A 19,039-nucleotide genomic window follows, 5' to 3' on the forward strand; every position below is an offset into this window, starting at 1 on the left:
AAGCGAATTATCTTGGGCCGCTTGGTTTAGTGGGGGTCTTCCTCTCCTCATTCCCGTGTACTCGTTTTCACAAGGAATGATTGAGTAACGACATATCGGTGAGTATTACTCTAAGGCACTATTGTGTAAGGGATGGGTCCGAGGAAATGCGGCTCTGATACCAACTGTAACGACCCCGGAAATGTGAAAATGAAATGAGTATTTAAACACATAAAATGTGGAAGCGAGATCAAAATTTCAGTTAACATCGCTTATACGAAAACAAAAAACGTACTTAAAATATAAAAGATTAAACTAACTAAAAGATAAACTTGAAAATAAAACTATGAGTATGACTACAGAATCTCTAGGCATTCCCTTCGTCGTCCTCCTGCGGAACGGGCTCGGGAACCATATCTTCCTGATCTGAAATGGTTAAATAAGGAGTGAGCTACACTAGCCCAGTAAGAACATCACGATATCTCACCGTCACGGAGGTAAAGGTGGGTAGAAAAACACAAAAGACCAACGAAGCATGATTTACAACAAATCCTTTTATTCATGATAAAACCTTTACCATCCACTTACCTCGGTGGAATTCATGAAACAATATAAGAAAACAATAATATTATCACAATCATGGAATAATATAAGCTGTAAAACATAGCACTTATCACGCCTTTTGTAATTCAATCATTATACCACATATCCTTTTCTCATTTACCAGCCTACTAGTATCCATGGGGGTCCATAGGGGTCCCGCTACCCGTTAACCTTTAACATTCATAATCAGTTTCCAGGGTCGTCCCCATACCCCGTCCGGTATGGGCACCAAAACCATAAGATCTCCATACCCCGTCCAGCATGTGAGACCACAATCCCAGTAGGGTTCCCTACGGACCCAGTCCGTCCACCATCTCCCAGGATATCTAGTCAGGCTGACCCCATCATACAATTATCAGTCTACACAATCTTTCATTTTTCTTTTCCTCAATAAGCATCATCAATTCATATTTAAACAAGCAAATCGTAATTCATGCCAAACAGACAACATACAGTATCAGTTCTTTAGTCTTTCAACCCATAATTAATAAAACAGTAATATATGCACTCGAAACTATAAAATGAACACATCAAACCTCATAATGCATTTAAAGCTGTGAAACAGGCCAAATAACAGTAAATCATCAATCACACTAGACTCGGGCTCCATTAGCAACCTTAAGCAATTTCACACATGCGTTAATTCAAGAGATACCGTTTTATCATTTTGAACTTTAATACCGTGATAGGAGATAGGGTGAGGGGTCCTTACTTGTTTTCGGGATCCGAATACGATTCACAGTGCGCCTACAGGCCGTCCCTAATTTTTCCTGAATTTTTTTCGGGGAACTGAAACACACTAACGGTACCTGCACGTGTTCCAAAAAATCTCAAATTAGGCTCAGGCCCCCTTTTTGGCCAATATCGCAACTCCGGCACGGCGGCTCCGCCGTGCTCCGGCGACGGCGCCGCCGCTTGCAGCGGCGATTCGCCTCGGGTTGGCTGTTTTCGGCCGTTTCCGGCCGAATTCGGCCACACTCGCATCGGTCCCTGCGAGAAAACAACCCTAGGGCCCTCGGGGGGCCAAAAAATCACGGAGAAACGGAGCTTACCGGCGGCGGCGCTCTCGGGTGCGGCGGCTCTCCGGCGAGGTTCGTGGTTTGGTGATTCGGCTCCGGTCAACCTATAGAGAAAAGAATGGTGATCACGGTGATAAAAAAATTGCATCAAACGGAGGCCGGGAAGGGCCTCGTCGGAGGCAAAAATCGAGAGGGGGCGCGGCGGCGCCGCTGGTCTTCGGCCGCGTATTCCGGCCGTTTGGCCGGAATTTTGGCTTCGATTTGGCCACAGGAGGAATCAGCGTGGAAAAACGAGTCGGGGGTATGAAATTTACCTCGATCGGCGGTCGGAAATTTCTTCGGTGCGGCGGCGGGTGGCGGCAGTCGGCCTCTGGTTCGTCTTCTCTGGCGAGCGGCAGGCGGCTAGGGTTTGTGGTCTGGTGTGGGGGGTTCTATTTATAACCTCTTGCCTTTTGATCTCAGCCGTTCATTTTGTTTTAATTTGGGCCGTTCGTTTTTTATTGAATCTGGGCCGTCCGTGCGATTGTATCTGGGCCGTCCGATCGCGCGATTGATCTGGACCGTCCGATCGTGCCCACGCGGATCGCCAACGTGGCCCGTTCCGGAGCGACGTGGTCTTGCCACGTGGCAGGCCCCGGTTGGCCGGGACTGCTGACCGGGCCTACTGACGTGGCTGCCGACGTGGCTTTTTTTTTTTTCTCGGTCCGGGCGCTACATATTCTATAATCAATTTTTTAGAACTCTTGAATGAAAATAAAGAACTTTATTTATAGAATAAGCTAGATGAATAAAATTTATTTATTTAAAAAAAAGAAAAAGAAAAGAGAAAGTTGGGTTAAGCCAAATTAATTAATAAATTTGTGTTGTTGTAATTATTTTTTTTCAATTAGTTAAATACTTTTACTTTTTTAATTTGAATAATTATATGATAATTTTTAAATATTCTAAAATTTAGTATCTACCAATGAGTATAATTCAATATATATACATATATACATATATTTAACAATTTAGAGTGAATGTCTTAAAATAATTAAATCTAAATATGGATAAAAAAATCTACATAAAATTCCGTGCATTTGATTTTTTTTTTTATAAAAAAAATCAGTTCCTCTCCCAAACTTTTTTTTTGTTTGTTATTATTATTATTATTATTATTTCTCAAACTAGTTAGCCATATTTCTCTCTTTCTATATCATGCATTTCCTTTCCAATTTTCCCATTTAGGACGGTTATTTTAAAGTATTTTTATTATTTAAACTAATTGTATGTATTCATTATCACTTTATCAACTATAACTTGTTGCTCAATTTTGTCTTACAGCATGTTGATTCATCTCTTTGTTTCACGTTACAACATGTCTTGTTTTATAAAATTATTTTATATTTTATATAAATTTAAACAGATGCTTACTTTATATATATATATATGAGTTATATCTCACTTTTTATTATCTAGTATATTTTTTTAACAATCTTAGATTTACTCTAACTTTTTTATCGTGTTCTCAAATTATAATCTTAAATTATAATTATATTTTTTTGATATCTAATAGTGAATTTATTTTTTTAAAAAATAATTATTTTATTAGTTGTGAAAGAAAGTGAGTGGATCTAATCATAATTTTTTGTTATAATCTATTCTCTTATTTTACGTTCTACCTCTGTATTTTGTAATTAGATTGTGTTCAAGTTTTTTGTAAATATAATTTGAGATTTCACCATGAGAGAGCAACAATTCTTATTGTGAGGGAGAAATCATGGTTTGAATTGGCTATTTTTGTATTGTACTTTCTCTTATACATTTTATTTTGTTATTTCTGTTATATATTTTGTTCAAATTGTCTAAATACTTCAGACGGTTTGCAAGTTTCATTGTTATCGATTATGTTTGAATTTTTTTGTTATCTTTTGCTTATTTTAAATTCTTATTTAATTATCATAAGACTAATTAGTTCAAAATTTAGCACGTAATCTTTTAAAAAAATACAACTATAAAGATCAAGTTGCTTGATTTTTAAAAAATTACAACAAAATATTACTTTTTCATATATAATTTTAAAATGAAAATTTGATGTTACTATCTTCAAATGTGATAGCAGGTCATGTTTCAAAATACTTATAATGAGTCATGTTGATAAAAAAATATGGGATGAGTTAAAGGATTTTCAAGTTTAATGGTCGATATAATTGTTTTTTATATAATTAAAAAGACTAGTCTTAATATGTTAGATTATTATAAATTTTATTTTTTTAATATTTTTATTTCCTATTCTTTCTTCATTTACTATATGTTTCTATTTATATATGTTCTTATATGTGATTTTTTGATGTCTACAAATGTATCTACTACTGATTAAATTTATGTAGGATGATTATTATTTTTATTTAACGAGTGGAGGACAAACTCCTCTACCGAGTATATGAGTATTGTCATAGGATAAAGGGTAAGAGTTAAGGGATGGGAAGGAAGAGTTTGGCATCTATGTTGACAGAGGTGCAGAGGAAGAGATTAATGCCAAAGACAATGAGTTTATCAAGAGGATGTCAAACCTTATTGTAGTTCATCATGAAGTTAAAGAGCCAACAATATAGTTGGATTATAAAGTTTATGTTTAAATATAAAAGTTCGATCATAAATTTTTTTTGAGAAGTATATAGTTAAAAATTCATGTTTTATAATTTTTTAAAATCATAAAGGCTAGATAAGTTAATATATATTTGCACTTTTACTAGATTTTAGAAGTTATCTTTTGATAACATGTTCTCCATATTGAATCATTTCGTATATAAGAAAATTTGCACGAATAATTATCAAGGCAAGCATGCACTTAGTAATAATACTTTTAGTTTAAGATAAAAAATTAACAACTTATTGATTATTATTTAAAAATAAAATTAAGACTATATTTGAAATAAATTAAAAAATTTGATAAAATTTATTTATAAATTTTGTTCAATAGGGTAATTAATTAAAAGGGGTTGTACATTCCAATAGAAAAAAAAAAAATTAATCTCGTTCCTTATTAAAATATGTGTAGGATAGGAAATATACATCGTAAATAAATGAAGTTAACTTCTATGCTTTTGAAAATAAATTTTATCATTTTTAATTAATTTAAATATGATTTTTTAAAATCAAAGTTCTAAATTTGTAACTTGAACCGTTCAAAACCTAGTTAACAAAAGCATTAATATTCTTCCTTAAAGTAAATTTTAGTAAAAATGTTTTTTTTTTTTTTTAAGATTATCGAAGACGAGAATTATTGAGGATGAAGAGAGAGTTAAATAAAATTAAAACTGATAAAGTGGGACCCTTTTACAATGGGTCCCACAACTCCAGTGCTGAAAGGGACTACTTAGGGCGAGAGAAATAGATAGGGCAAAGCGGCAGGGACAACATGCGAAGCATTCGATCTATACACCTCTGAGTCTCTCTTTTTCTTTTTTTCTCTTCCTCTTTCTCTCTCTCTCTCTCTCTCTCTTCAACTCTCTGCATCTCTCTTAACGACTTGTTCTGAGGCAAGTTTTCTTTCTCCATCTTAGGGTTTTGATTTCACTCGGCACTTTTAATAATACTCTCCCTGTTTGGTTGCTGCGGAAATTGGCTGGGAAAAGATTCGCTATCTTTATTTATCCGATTGGAGGTCACCGTCTGCATTTTTCACGACTTTTTTTCAGCTACCAAGCAGTATTCTGTCATTTTTCTTTTGTTTTTGAAGAAAATAATTTTCTCTCGCTTTTTCCCTGAATTATTTGACAAACAGTTCAATTAATGTACATGCGTAAGTTTTAGTTCGAAGCGTGCTCTTTTTTCTGATTTAGGGTTTTGAATGATTCCTTGGATTTGCGTGAGTTCTTTGTTACATACGCTCAATTCGCAAAAAATGTTATTAGCATAAAGAGAAATAAAAGAATCTTATCTATCCACACAGACAAGTTCAGTTATTTTTAGGAAACTTAATACTTTGTAAGGCTGGGTTGAGCCAGAAAGTAATTTTTACTTTTTGAGTATATATACCGATATTAGTTAAGTAACACTGTTATGGCTTGAAGCGAAGAAACAAATGTTAAAATTGCTGGCTTTCAGAGTAGAGTAGTAGAAAACTGCAGAATGTGAGATTTCAAATACCAGAATAACGGATTAGATATGTTGTGGTTTTTTACAGGCCAGTTCAAAATGACAGAACCTTCCAAAGTCATTCACGTCCGCAATGTTGGGCATGAAATTTCAGAAGTACTCTCTCTCTCTCTCTCTCTCTCTCTCCCTCCCTCCCTCCCTCTCTTTCTCTGTGTCTGTGTGTGTGTGTGTGCCTATGGGTGTGTTTTTGTGTCTGTGCGTGTGTGTGCTTTTTATTGAATTGACACACTTGTGTTGCTGAATAACTTAAACTTTTAACCATGACAAGCTATTAGTGAATGGCCTTAAGGATATTTTGGCTGACTCTAAGAAGAATGAAAGGGCAGTGCTCCTAATGTTTCAGTAAAAGTTGAAAATTTGATTGGAAGGCATACAAATTTTGTTTCTTGGGAATTGGATAGACATTGCTCGTAAGAACTTAACAAATTACAAACCATTAGCGACATTGATTGATTATTGCCAAAAACCAAGAGAAACGGTACATACTATCAGAAGCTAGGTCAAATCAAAGAGTTATTGTAGTTTATTGTTAGTCAGGAAAAACGGATAAAGGTTTGAAAGAAAATTTCCGTTTAGCTTGGAGTTAGAGTTGGTGTTGCCATGCTGTGTGGCTGTCATATTGTGATCTGGCTTCGGGTATGATGGCTATCGTTTGATTTGAGGTACTGATAATATTCTCTTCAAATCTTATTCCCTGTTGCTGTTGCAGTTCACTTAGATTGGAAAAATCTAATTAGAATGTGTTGTTAATATGAGATTTTGCCATTGCAACCTGCAATGTAGCACTACCCTGTATTCTTAACAGGATCAGCATTATTTGCAATTGACTGTCAAACTTCAAACAGCAAAATAAACCTTTACCTAAATTAAATGCTTATGATATATTTTTTAAATGCCATTTGATTCACTGTCATTCATCCTTTTTACCAGAATGATTTGCTTCAGCTATTCCAGCCTTTTGGAGTCATAACTAAGCTTGTGATGCTTAGAGCAAAAAATCAGGTTTTTATCCCATCTATATGGTTGAGTTAAATGTCTAGGTTGAAGCTTGGTGGCAAGCCTTTTCTAACAAATAGGTTATGCATGCAGGCTCTTCTGCAAATGCAGGATATTCCTTCAGCCATCAGTGCTCTGCAGTTCTATACAAATGTTCAGCCAAGCATAAGGCATATAAATTTTTGTAACTTGGCAATGTTGATATTCCATTTTATCTTTATTAAGTATTTTGCTGGCACAACTTCCCCTTGGTTGGGGGTTCATATTTTCACCCCTCTTTACGAGGATGTGAGTTCAAGCCCTGGGCTATGCGTCCCTTGTTATGGACATGAAGAAAAGAATATTCGCGACAATAGAGCTAAAAGTCAACATTTGCCTTTTCTATGCTTTAGCTTAAATTTGTATTCATGATTTGAAAACTTTCCATTCTTTACCAGGGGAAGGAATGTTTACGTTCAGTTCTCATCACATCAAGAATTAACAACAATGGATCAAAATTCTCAAGGACGAGGTGATGAGGTTAGTGCTTTGAAATCTGATATTGAAAGAAAAGTTTGGTTGGTTCTTGGTGTTTTCCAGAAACAGCTCTTGGTGGATCTGTCTTCTTGTCATAAATACTTCTGACATGGGTTGATAGAGACTTAGTGGATAAGTAGTTTCTATATGTTGTCTATTGACATTGCTTTAGTTGTTGAGGAGCATATATACATGTATAGCATTTAGATGCTTAGCTTGTCAAAAATTACTGAGAGAATCTTCTAGTCTTCCTTTAATGCAGGATATATCTTGGCCTCACACTATCTAAAGATATGGTGGGTTCACCTTTATTTCTTTCTTGTGAAGTAGAAGCTCTTATTAATTAGACAATGTGGAATTCCTTTAAAAAATGTGCTTAAAATTTAGGCGCTCATAAGCAACATAGTTATGGGATAAATAGGTACTATTGAACATATTAAAATGGATAAAAATTTATCTAATTTTATTAGTAGTTCGAGAATAATATAAGTTGACCAATAAAATTTATAGAGTTGAACTATTTTATCAAATTACTAATAGAAATGAGGTACCTAACATACAAGATAATTTCTCCATAAACAAACACTTTAAGCACACGGAAAAAAGTCAGGCTGGTGCTTTTACCCGCTTCAATGGTGCAAGTATACTGACTTGGGTGCCTATGAGTGCTTTTGACCTAAGCCAAACATCCTAACAACATAGTGAGCAGATGAGAAAAAGTTATGCTTATTTTCTATTCTAACTCTCATAATTCTTGAAGTTGTGTAGTCTTGCAACTTTTTATCGCTGAAAATTAAATGGATATTATCTGCATTTGCAGAGCATGTATCTAACTTGTTGGTTTGATTTGGTTTTAGTAACTTTACATGTGGCTAATTCTGTTTGTTCTGTATGAATTGTATTGGCATGCAAGTTTCTCATAAGCCTTACTTTTGGTAATCATTTTCACCGTTTTAGCAAATTCTACCATCAACCTGTTTACCATCTTTCCAAAATTATTCTCCCTTAAATTTTTGAGAGCATTCTCCATGTGTATTATGTTTTTCTAGTAATTTCTTTCCCAAATGCAGTCCTAATGAAATTTCTTTTTGTATTACGTCATCTTTCTTGTTAAGCTCCTCTACTTTAGTAGCATTAGATTAGGTTAACAAAGTTGTAACTTGTATTTGTCTATATAGTTTTGGAATTGAATTTGTAATAGTGGAGACAGTCTTAACATAATTTGGCAAATTTCATAGGGATGACAGACATACTTTTCCAAATTACATAGGTTCTCTGTTTTTCTTTTCTCCTTTTTTTTTTGTTTCTAGAATATGAAATAGTTATTTCAAGTTTTCACCGTTGTTCTTTGCTCCTGCATTTAGAACTATTTTAGTTGTTAGATGCATCCTATAGTTGGACTAAGGTGGTGCTAGTGTGGCACAAGAGAAAGTATAAACCATCTTACCTTCAACTTTGTCATGCTTGCGCTTTTATTCTCATCAACATAAGTAGACTGTCTGGTTAATAATTATTCATTGTTCATTCTATACTTCCTATTTATTCTCTTCTCTCTTCTGTCTCTATGGTGGTTTGCTCTTGGGCACTCATTGGATGCACAGCCAAATCGAATTCTCTTAGTTACAATCCATCACATGCTATATCCTATTACAGTGGACGTGCTTCATCAAGTTTTTTCTCCTCATGGATTTGTGGAGAAGATTGTCACGTTTCAGAAGTCAGCCGGTCAGCTTCTTCAAGTTTCCTTTCTGTCTCATTTTCTATTTTTCAATTTTAACCCCACTAAACTTTAAAATGGGTGGTCAGATGAACTTGACGCTTGCTTTTGTGGTACTTCAGATTTCATTGTTTCATAATTTAGTAATATGTCTAAATTTTGGCTGACAGGTTGTCAGACTTCCTGCATATTTTATTTTATGACCTGTAATTTGAGTGCTTCTCTAGATATCTCAAGTGCCTTAAGGCGATATTCCCAGATATTATCTTGTCTGTGTATTTTTTTTATGTTGGCTCTTTGTTTTTTAACCTTGTTTGTGAAAATTGTGCAGGTTTCCAAGCTCTTGTGCAATATCAGTTACGTCAGAGTGCTGTTTCAGCTAGAACTGCTCTTCAGGTATTATTCATTATGCTTCAGCCAGTCAAACTGAAATGGGAACTTGTTGAAAGTCTTGTTTTAATTCCTGAAGTGCTTGGCTATTTTATAGGGTCGTAACATTTATGATGGTTGCTGCCAGCTGGATATCCAGTTCTCAAAGTAAGTTTCAGTCATTATCTTAGTGCATGCTCATTTCTTCGTGTTATTTCAAGTACCAAACTGATATTTTCTTTCTCGACTGGATCCTAACCTATTATTTTCTTGTGCAATTAAGCCTTGACGAATTACAAGTAAATTATAACAATGATCGCTCAAGGTGGGTGCTATCTTCTTGGATTGGGAATTTAATACTTCATATTCTGAGTTAATTGCTGTGAAGTATTTAAGATGTTTTCATCTTTTGCTTAGGGATTTCACAAACCCAAATTTGCCTTCAGAGCAGAAAGGTCGCTCTTCACATGTATGTCAAAGTTCTTTTATTATTTTCTTAAGGTTGGATCCTTAATTATTATTAGATGTTTCTTGCTGTCTTGTGCAATTTTTGAAATAGAGTTTATCTATGCCTTTTTGCAGCAATCTGGGTACGGTGACGTAGGAGGTACGTATGCTCTCTAGGCTCCTGGAACTAGGCCAGGTGTTTGAAGAGTTATGTGTTTCTCTTTTCTTATTGTTCATATGTGTTTATTATTCGTTGGCTGACACATTTTTTTATTTGTTTTTGCCATGTCTTCCAGTTGCATTTCCTCAGGTGGGTGTGGTCAATTCATCCTATAACTTCTTTAGGGAATAACTCTTTGGAGCTTTGGGATGTTACCATGTCTGCGTGTATTTGTGGGAATGCGAAGGATATCTGCCATTTTCATTGTCAACTTCATTTTCTTCAATCTTTGAAAGCTTGAGAATTTTCTCTCTTTTTGTGTGTTATTTGTGGGCATTTAAAACCTTAAAATAATCATGATCTCCAGGTGTTAATGTAGGTTTATGGGACACGTAACTGGCATAAAAACTTATTCTTATTGATGGGTGTGTTTGTACATCATATGCATTTGAGGCTGTTTATTGCCTGTTAATAGTTTTTCTCTCTTTGAGCTGATGCAGGAGAGAGAGTTAATGTGAGGACTTAGATTGTGTGATCGAAATTCAAATCTATTTGGTTGTAAAAGATTCTGGTCACCCAAAAATTAGAGAAAAATTTTCTTGAACTTACTGTGTTTTTTGATCGGGGATGAGTTTTTCTGAAATAGATAAACATATTTGTAGAGCCCTCTAATAATATTCCTAACATGACTTGGAAACCAATAGATACTAGTCCTAATTAGAAAAGTAAAATAAATTCTAACTCAACTAGGAGAAAAAGAATAGATATGACAATACTACAAACAATATAATGTCCTAAATTAACTCTAGGAACTTCAGCAAATAATAGAGTAAGTTACTAAATCAACCCTATCCTTAATGTTAAATAATGATTTTATGCTCCTGCATCATAAATTAATAGATTAACTTGTTATTTTTTTGCTTATTCTGTTTCTTTTGGCCGAAAATTTAATCTTGAAAAAATGGCAATGCAAATTTCAACCTTCTGGTTTCCGGAAGGAAGTTTGCAAATGGTTAAAGATGTGCTCATCCAAAGCATTATTTTTTCATTTGCGGAATTACTATGAAGCATATGATATTGCAAGGAATTTCATTTACATAGATACAGCTGGTTGGCCCTATTTATGATGTTTAAACATTGTTGATGGAATCTATTACCTGTTTACTTGCTTGATTGATTGATTTCAATTGTGTAAATGTTGTATGATCTATAATCGTATTCCATGGCCTCCTCTTGAATCCTTTCTCCGCCACATGGATTCTTACGTTCGACAACTTGCAAAGTGGGGAAGGTTCATCATCAAGGGGTGTCCTACGTGTTTGCGGAAAGTGAACCCCTTAATCATCTCCTTCTTTGGTGTGTTGAAACTAGAAGGCTATGGCATTCATATTGTGTCCTTGGCAGCCAGTGGCTTGATTGAGAATGAATTATGGGCTTGGGATGGTGTTAGGATGTGTTAAGTCTTGGAAAGAAGTTTATCTCTCTCATCCCTTTAGCTATCTTTTGAGCTATTTAGACAGAAAGGGACAAGAGGATTTGATGGCATTTTGTTTGGTTCTGCTAGCATTAGAGAAAATTGGTTGCTGACCATGAATTTTTTGTTTAATCGTCAACTTCTTAGCTATAAAGAGGATTTAGGAGACCTTATTGATATTTTGGTTTATACTCTAAACTTGTAAAGCTTCTTTTGTATTTAGGTAGCACCTCCTTGGTGCCTTGTTAATAATACTAGAATTTTCCTCGCAAAAAAAAAAAAGTAATTAGTGTATTCTTTTGATATTTCTTGAAAACCAGATGGCGAATTCAGCTGCAATTGCGGCTGCCTTTGGTGGAGGTTTGCCTCCTGGGATAAGTGGGACAAATGATAGGTGTACAGTCCTTGTCTCCAATTTAAATCCTGATGTAAGTTGTCTCTTTCATTTTCTTTTTGAGTTCTAGGAGATTTAGCTATCTCATTTATTCCTTCATGCTTGATAAAATTTTATGTTTCAGAGGATTGATGAGGATAAGCTTTTTAACCTCTTCTCTCTATATGGAAACATTGTGAGAATCAAACTTCTCCGTCATAAACCAGACCATGCGCTTGTTCAGATGGGTGATGGTTTCCAGGCTGAGTTGGCAGTACACTTTCTTAAGGTTAGCATTTTCAGTTATGGATTTGTAAATTTCTTAAAGTGCATCTTTTTCCTGAAATAAGTGTGTTTTTTCGGAGACTATCTTGCTATAGAGAAGTATTATTTCATATTCTTCTTACTCATCAGTATGATTATCTGGATTTTTATTTAAAAAAAAATGATTATCTGGATTTTAGTGGTCATCCTGTCACTGGAAGAGCAGATTATTATTATTATTGTGGGCAAAAAATAACTTGGTTAGATTAAATATACAAGATTACTAAACAATGGCTGACCAGAGTATTAATTTTTTTCTCAAAAGAAATGGACATATTTAAAGGGCACCAAGGGGTGCCATTCATGTACAGAGATTTGCAGCTCTGCAGTAACATCATTTTGAATCTATTCAACTTAAATTGGTATTTTCGCTATCAAAATTATAATCATAATTATTGTGAAGAAACATCTACAATAATTAGTCTTGGGCAATTTATTTGTAAAAAATGTATGTATAGCCAAAAATGGACTGCACCTAAAATCGGATCAACTTTTAATTGTTCAAGTTGATTCTATAGTAATAAGATCAGCTAAGCCTTATTTGGCTATTCCAGGAGCAACTTTTCATGGGCAGAAAAGCAAAAATTACGTAGGAGAGTCTGACGCAATAGTAGTGGTCTCTAAGCCTTGTGCAATTATAAGCAGTTTTTTAAAACACTATCTTATTCATCTCTCCAAATATTCCACAATATGGCATGAAGAGCAAGACAGTTAGCTTCCTCTTGCTTTTGTTGCCACAGACACTGTCCCAAGCTAAATGTTCATCCTGAACAGATCCGTTCATTGCCCACCTGATACCCGCAAGGGTAATAACTGAAATCCATAGTCTTTTCCCTTCTGGACACACCATAAAAGAAGATGATTAGAGGATTGTTGTCCACATGCACAACAAGTATCAATTGGTCATGATGCAGCCTCTTTTAAATTGTCCTTGGTGAGAATATGGCACCAAGAGGTTTCCCAAACCAAGAAAGCTGCACAGAGAAAACTGCAATTGTCGGCAGGTTTCCACTCTGGAATTCTGGAAAATCCTCCAAATTGTGATCACCAAACAGGAGGAGGGTAAGCGAGGACGTCCACATAATTGATTGGGACGTTGAGATTACGAGAGAAGGGGAATATGCCAGGAAACAAGCCCCCTGAGCTGATCAAGAAAGCCCCCAATGTTTCCGTTCTTTATTACATGCTAAACAAAAAAGAGTTGGAAGCCTGAATTTCAAAGGAAGATCTCCATACTGTACATCCTTCCAAAAGATTTGGACATCTTTTATTTTTATTCAATTCCAAGATCTTAGTTGTTTAATATGTAAAAGTTAGTCATAATTTACTCATTTGATACATAATTGAATCAAATTCAGTCATATTTTCAATTATACCAATATGAATTTGTATTTCTGCCTGTTAAAGAAATAATACAAAAGCATCAAACTTGAATGAGACATGGAATTAGCTTGGAATTTGAATATTTTTTCATTCAATTTTGTATTCTGTTTTCTGTTATATTTTTATTTCTCTAAAATAGAATTGGAATTTGAACCAAACTTGACGTAAGTGTTCGTCTATGTAACTTCTCAAAGGTTTGAAACATGGGAGGATTTTGGTTGTTCTTAGATGTGCTGTAGAGACTAAAGTCATTACATGTAGATATCCTCCTTGGTTATTCATTTAAATCCTCTAATTACAATTTTTCTCCCAGTATTATATATATTCCCTCAACTAGAGTCGACAACCTAATTCCCTTTCTCTTACGACTGAAAAAGAGTTGACTATATGCAATAGCTATTGACCAACTAAAAGCCGTGAATAGTTACTATAAAATGGATTGCTGCTCCCTTTCTCAAGCAGTGTTGGTTTTGCTTGGTGAGATGAGAAAAATACTTTTGCTAAAATTTGTTTATATTCTTGGTTACAGGGAGCAATGCTGTTTGGGAAGCGATTGGAGGTCAACTTCTCAAAACATCCAAACATAACTCCAGGTGCTGACACACACGAATACATCAACTCAAATCTCAACCGTTTCAACCGTAATGCTGCAAAGAACTACCGTTACTGCTGCTCTCCAACAAAGATGATTCACCTTTCTACTCTGCCTCAGGATATCACTGAGGAGGAGATTGTGAGTCATCTGGAAGAACATGGTGCAATTGTGAATACCAAGCTCTTTGAGATGAATGGGAAGAAGCAGGCGCTGATTTTGTTTGAAACTGAGGAGCAAGCCACTGAAGCTCTAGTGTGCAAACATGCAACAACACTTGGAGGATCTATAATTAGGATTTCGTTCTCCCAGTTGCAGGCGATAAGAGATAACTCACAGTAACGTGTTAACACCGGTAGGAATCCAATGGTGGTAATAAGATAAAATGGATTGGAACTTGGGGAAGGATAATTAATATGTTGCTGACACTTCTCTTGGATGTCTCTCCTTTGTTGTAATGGTGGTTTAACTGCTTTGCAGATACTGTTTTGATTTTCCATTATAATCTCCACTTTCTCTAGTGCTTCTTCTACCACTTTCTTCTTTTGAAATTCTTCCATTACTTAATTTGGGTTAGATTTTTATTTTTGAGATAGTTGAGGTCCAGTTTTGAAGAGTAGGAAATTAAGAAGGAAATGTATTTACCAGTTAGTGCGAGACATTGTGTTTTGTTGTATTATTTGTCTGAATATTTCTTATAATCCAGGCTACTCAGGCCATTTCTGTTGTATTCCCAAATTTATGTTTTTAATCCCATTCCTTTCTATCCCTTGCCTCTTCTTTCTCTTCTTTCTCAGTTTGTCTCCATTCTAATAAACTCTTCTCGTATCTCTCTCTTACTCCCTTGGCTTTCGGATATGTTCGATGAAACACGGTACACCCATCTCTCTCTCTCTCTCTCTCTATCCCTCCCTCTCCCTCTTAACTAGTTCTCTCTTTCTTTCACCCCTCAAATATATGTAGGTTGAAGTTGAAAATATTTATGGTTGATAGAGAATCTCATATTGCAATTTGATCGGAGTGCTGTTTGGTAGTCAGGTCTCATCAAATCTGTTAAAATGACGATATGAAAATAGGAGGATACTCGAGAGTCTCGATGTATTTAGAAAAATGTGCAGAATCACTAAGAACATATTTTCAGACAGCAAGAAAAAGGAGAAAGAAAGGTATAAACTTTGTTATAAAAAAAGTATCTAAAGTAAAATTTTGTTTTAGTTTCAACTTGTAACATACCAATATTTGTTTACAAGTTTTGATGTACTATTTTAAATTTGTCGTCATTTTATAATTTATTTGTATAATGTTACGTATACATAAATACACAAAATAAAATTAACTGTAAATTTATTAAAAAATAAATTATTTAACTTAATAATTAATATAAAACATATGTAGACCATAATTTTTAAATAAATATGCCAGATTAGTGGTACAAAATAAAAATTTTACGTGAAAATAAATGTAAATATATTAAAATAAAATGTTTTCATCAAAGTATCACACATGATTTAAAAAAAATTATAACAATGATTTTTTTAATTATTATCGTTTCATTTATTTTAAAAATCATTTTTTCTTACCGCTCCCCAGTCTTTTATCAATTTTTTTACTCCTCACAGGTATTTCTCTGGCGGAAAGGGAAAACGGAAAACGGAAAACGGAAAACGGAGAAATCCTATCCGTCAACTTCTTATCATCCGTTCTGAAGTCTGATAATTTCAATGAGATCAGGCAACTGGATTGACTCGCATGACAATAGCAGACCCAAATTCTCTAGTTCATGGATTCGGGTATTATCCGGTTATCATCCCCATTCACCCTCGATCGCAGTTTCTTATTGAATTCCAAAAACGGAATTCTCAACTTCCATTCTCTCTGTAAATTTTCTCCCTCAACAGAGTCTCCTTTACCTGATAGGAGACCCTCAAATTGCAGGCTGCAGAGTGGTAAAGCTCCAGACGACGGCGTCGTTTTCGACGAGTTGGCTTTTGAAGCCGAGAGGCTGAGCCTCGACGCCCGGGCACGGGAATCCATGGCCGAAGCCTCAAAAAGAGAGATAGAGTCGGGTTCGGACGATGACCCGAAGGCTTGGAAGTGGATAATTAGAAAGAGAATTTGGGATTTGATGGAGGCCCGGAATATTGCCCAGAACCCGCGCCCCGTTCATCACCGGATTCCTAACTTCATTGGCGCGTCAGTCGCTGCAAACAGAGTATTCCTTTTTTGCTTTTCCCATTTTATTAAGAAAAATATGCTTGTTTTTTCTGAGTTCTGTTCGGCTGTCGAAAAAATTTGGTGACGTTTTCCGGGAAAATGAATGGCAGTTGGGTGAGCTAGAAGTGTTTCAGGCTGCCAATTGCGTGAAGGTTAACCCGGATTCACCTCAAAAGCAAGTCAGGTTGATCACTCTGTCTGGTCAGTCGCTTGCCTTCTTGTGTGATTTTAATGATAGCAATTGTAGTTTCTCTTCACTTATTCTTTGATCGCATGCATCTCAAAAGATTTCTCTTCTTCTTATGTTCTGAATTTTGAATGATTTTAGAGCTTAGTGAAACCAGTTGCAACCCTTCATTTCCTTTTGTTTGATTGTCACCCAGGTGCGAAAAAGTTGTTGACTCCTCAGCCCCGGTTGAGGACAGGGTTTTTCTCTGTACTAGAATCTGGTATCTTGAATCCTGATACCATCGGTGAGGCATGCACTTCTGTAGGAGTAGCCAAATATGGAAGAACAATTGGACTGGATGAAAAGATTAAGGTCGATCTGATTGTCATTGGCTCAGTTGCAGTCGACCCTAAGACTGGTGCTCGACTTGGGAAGGGAGAGGTAATTATCACTAGCATCTTAAATGTGGAACATACACATTGTAGATTATATCAATAATGCACAAAGGAGAATGTGGTATTAAGTTGAATATCTCGGTTTTTGCTGTCTTTTCTTTCTTTAATATCTGTTGTAGGACTGGCAAAAGACTGAAAAGGAATCATGATGATGAAGCTAGGTGCTTGATCAAATAAACACTGTTATTGAGCGATCAATAATTCCAACCAATCGGATGCAAGCTAGTTTTTCTGAGTTTAATTTTACAGAATAAGTGTTACTCGAGGACTTTACATTATAAGCTTTAAAAGGATCCTTTCTTGACCTAAACTTTTTTAAGCTTGATGCCCTTTTGTGCCATGATTATGTTCCGATGAGTGAGACTTTGGATTCAAGGCTTTATGTACCAATTGCTGAAATGTTCTTGAAAGCATTTTTGAATTATAGACTAAACGTGTAACCTGAAACAGAATTTGATTTGTGTAAATTCTTTTCCGCAAAATGATGTTATGCTTAAAATGTTTGCTTTTAGGAGTCCATTAGGATTTTCTTTTCTTTTTCAATAGTTAAAAAAATGGCTTGCAGGGATTTGCAGAGCTTGAATATGGGATGCTGCGTTATATGGAGGCTATTGATGACACTACACCAGTTGTCACCACTGGTAAGCCCTCATCCTTTTTAGATGCTTGCTTCTTGAATTATCTAGAGTCAACAACTCTCATTAACAAGGCTTGTACGCGAGTTGGCATCTCTAGTAACAGAAGAAAACATTATGCCTGAATGCTAGTATATATTCGTTATATCATCTCCATTTCTATTTCTATTTTCCAAGTAACCTGGAACTAATGATCCAGTTAGTATTCAACAAGAAATATCATGGCTACTAGTGGAATGCTAATTGCTCTTCTCCTGCTGATTCTCCCTCATCCCACCCCTCAAATCTCATTCTTCTAAATGTCATTGCCAAACTGATCTATGGATAATGGAGTCCTGACATGAAATCTGTTAATTCTTGTTTGCATTTCTATTTTTCTTCCTTCTACATTAATTGCATACATTTGATCCCATTTGTAGACTCTTTCTTGCAGTGCATGACTGTCAACTGGTAGATGATATTCCAGTCGAGAAGTTGTTGATCCATGATGTCCCTGTCGATATTATCTGCACTCCTTCCCAAGTGATTTTCACAAATGCAATGATTCCTAAGCCTCAAGGTTTGTCTAGCATATTACTTTTTGTAAATTATTTTGGGGAGCGGTCTTTTGATTTTGTTTATAGTTTCTTTCTGAGAGGTTTGGTTCTATCATCTCAATCGTATTATAATTACCCGAATTAATTAAAAATAATAGAATAAATCGTGACATGGTGTTGAAGTTGAATTGGTTTTACATGTAGGAATCTACTGGGAGAAATTGTCTCCAGAAAAGCTAGGACAAATTCGCATTCTAAGAGAGCTCAAAAGGAGAATTGAAGGGGAGACTGGACAGAAGCTTCCTAGTGGCCCATCTGAGAAGTTACCACCCACAGCTCAGCGAAAGTTTCGTGGAAAAATTGGCAAGGACAAAGGAAAATACTACAAATGAAAATAGCATGTTTCTTGTTCTAACAGTAAAGGCTCTGATTGGAGCGCAGTTACACTAAGGAAAATATGAAGTTTATGTTATATATATTGTTTTGATTCTAAATTAAATTCTATGCAAAACTATCACTTCAGTTATGATTTTAATTTCATTAGTTGAAATAAGCAGATCTATAAATAAATTTTACACAAAATTTGAATTTATCCAAAATATAAGTTTCTTATTATTTCATTCTGATGCGCTTATTATTATATACCCTTGAGATGAAAAAAAATAATGAAATGCTCTGATGGGTGAGGAATTAATTTATGAGTATTTTTTTTTTAAATACTTAAACTGCTTATTTTAAAAAGTAAATGAATTTATACAATTTTAAAAAATTATAATATTCGTTGGAAGTAGAACTTCAAACTCTTATATTGTTGAAACCAACAATAAATTATTTTATTAAAAGTTAGAAGATTTTGTGATATCATATTAATGATACAACTAAACTGAATGCCGCTAATAATTTTCATGAAAGATTATTTTGTATAATGAATAAAAATT

General features: G+C 35.0%; 2 protein-coding genes across 2 annotated transcripts; both read left to right on the forward strand.

Moving 5' to 3' along the window:
* Positions 1 to 4,969: 4,969 nt before the first annotated feature.
* On the forward strand, positions 4,970 to 14,612 carry PTB3 (polypyrimidine tract-binding protein 3). The gene is made up of 15 exons (XM_088223268.1): positions 4,970 to 5,122; positions 5,770 to 5,837; positions 6,672 to 6,743; positions 6,831 to 6,907; positions 7,175 to 7,256; positions 8,855 to 8,978; positions 9,302 to 9,366; positions 9,458 to 9,507; positions 9,623 to 9,664; positions 9,757 to 9,808; positions 9,922 to 9,946; positions 10,083 to 10,096; positions 11,741 to 11,848; positions 11,939 to 12,082; positions 14,030 to 14,612. The coding sequence occupies exons 2-15, from the start codon at positions 5,781 to 5,783 to the stop codon at positions 14,432 to 14,434; spliced, it is 1,317 nt and encodes a 438-aa protein (XP_088079394.1). The 5' UTR covers positions 4,970 to 5,122; positions 5,770 to 5,780; the 3' UTR covers positions 14,435 to 14,612.
* Positions 14,613 to 15,749: 1,137 nt separating this feature from the next.
* On the forward strand, positions 15,750 to 18,627 carry COG0212 (NagB/RpiA/CoA transferase-like superfamily protein). Its single transcript, XM_022042999.2, has 6 exons — positions 15,750 to 16,304; positions 16,417 to 16,507; positions 16,690 to 16,916; positions 17,496 to 17,571; positions 17,999 to 18,124; positions 18,306 to 18,627. Exons 1-6 carry the CDS (start codon positions 15,873 to 15,875, stop codon positions 18,491 to 18,493), a joined length of 1,140 nt encoding a protein of 379 aa, XP_021898691.1. The 5' UTR covers positions 15,750 to 15,872; the 3' UTR covers positions 18,494 to 18,627.
* Positions 18,628 to 19,039: the final 412 nt, after the last annotated feature.

Source organism: Carica papaya, chromosome 1, assembly GCF_054855325.1.
Source record: "Carica papaya isolate Zhongbai chromosome 1, ASM5485532v1, whole genome shotgun sequence".
Taxonomy (NCBI): domain Eukaryota; kingdom Viridiplantae; phylum Streptophyta; class Magnoliopsida; order Brassicales; family Caricaceae; genus Carica; species Carica papaya.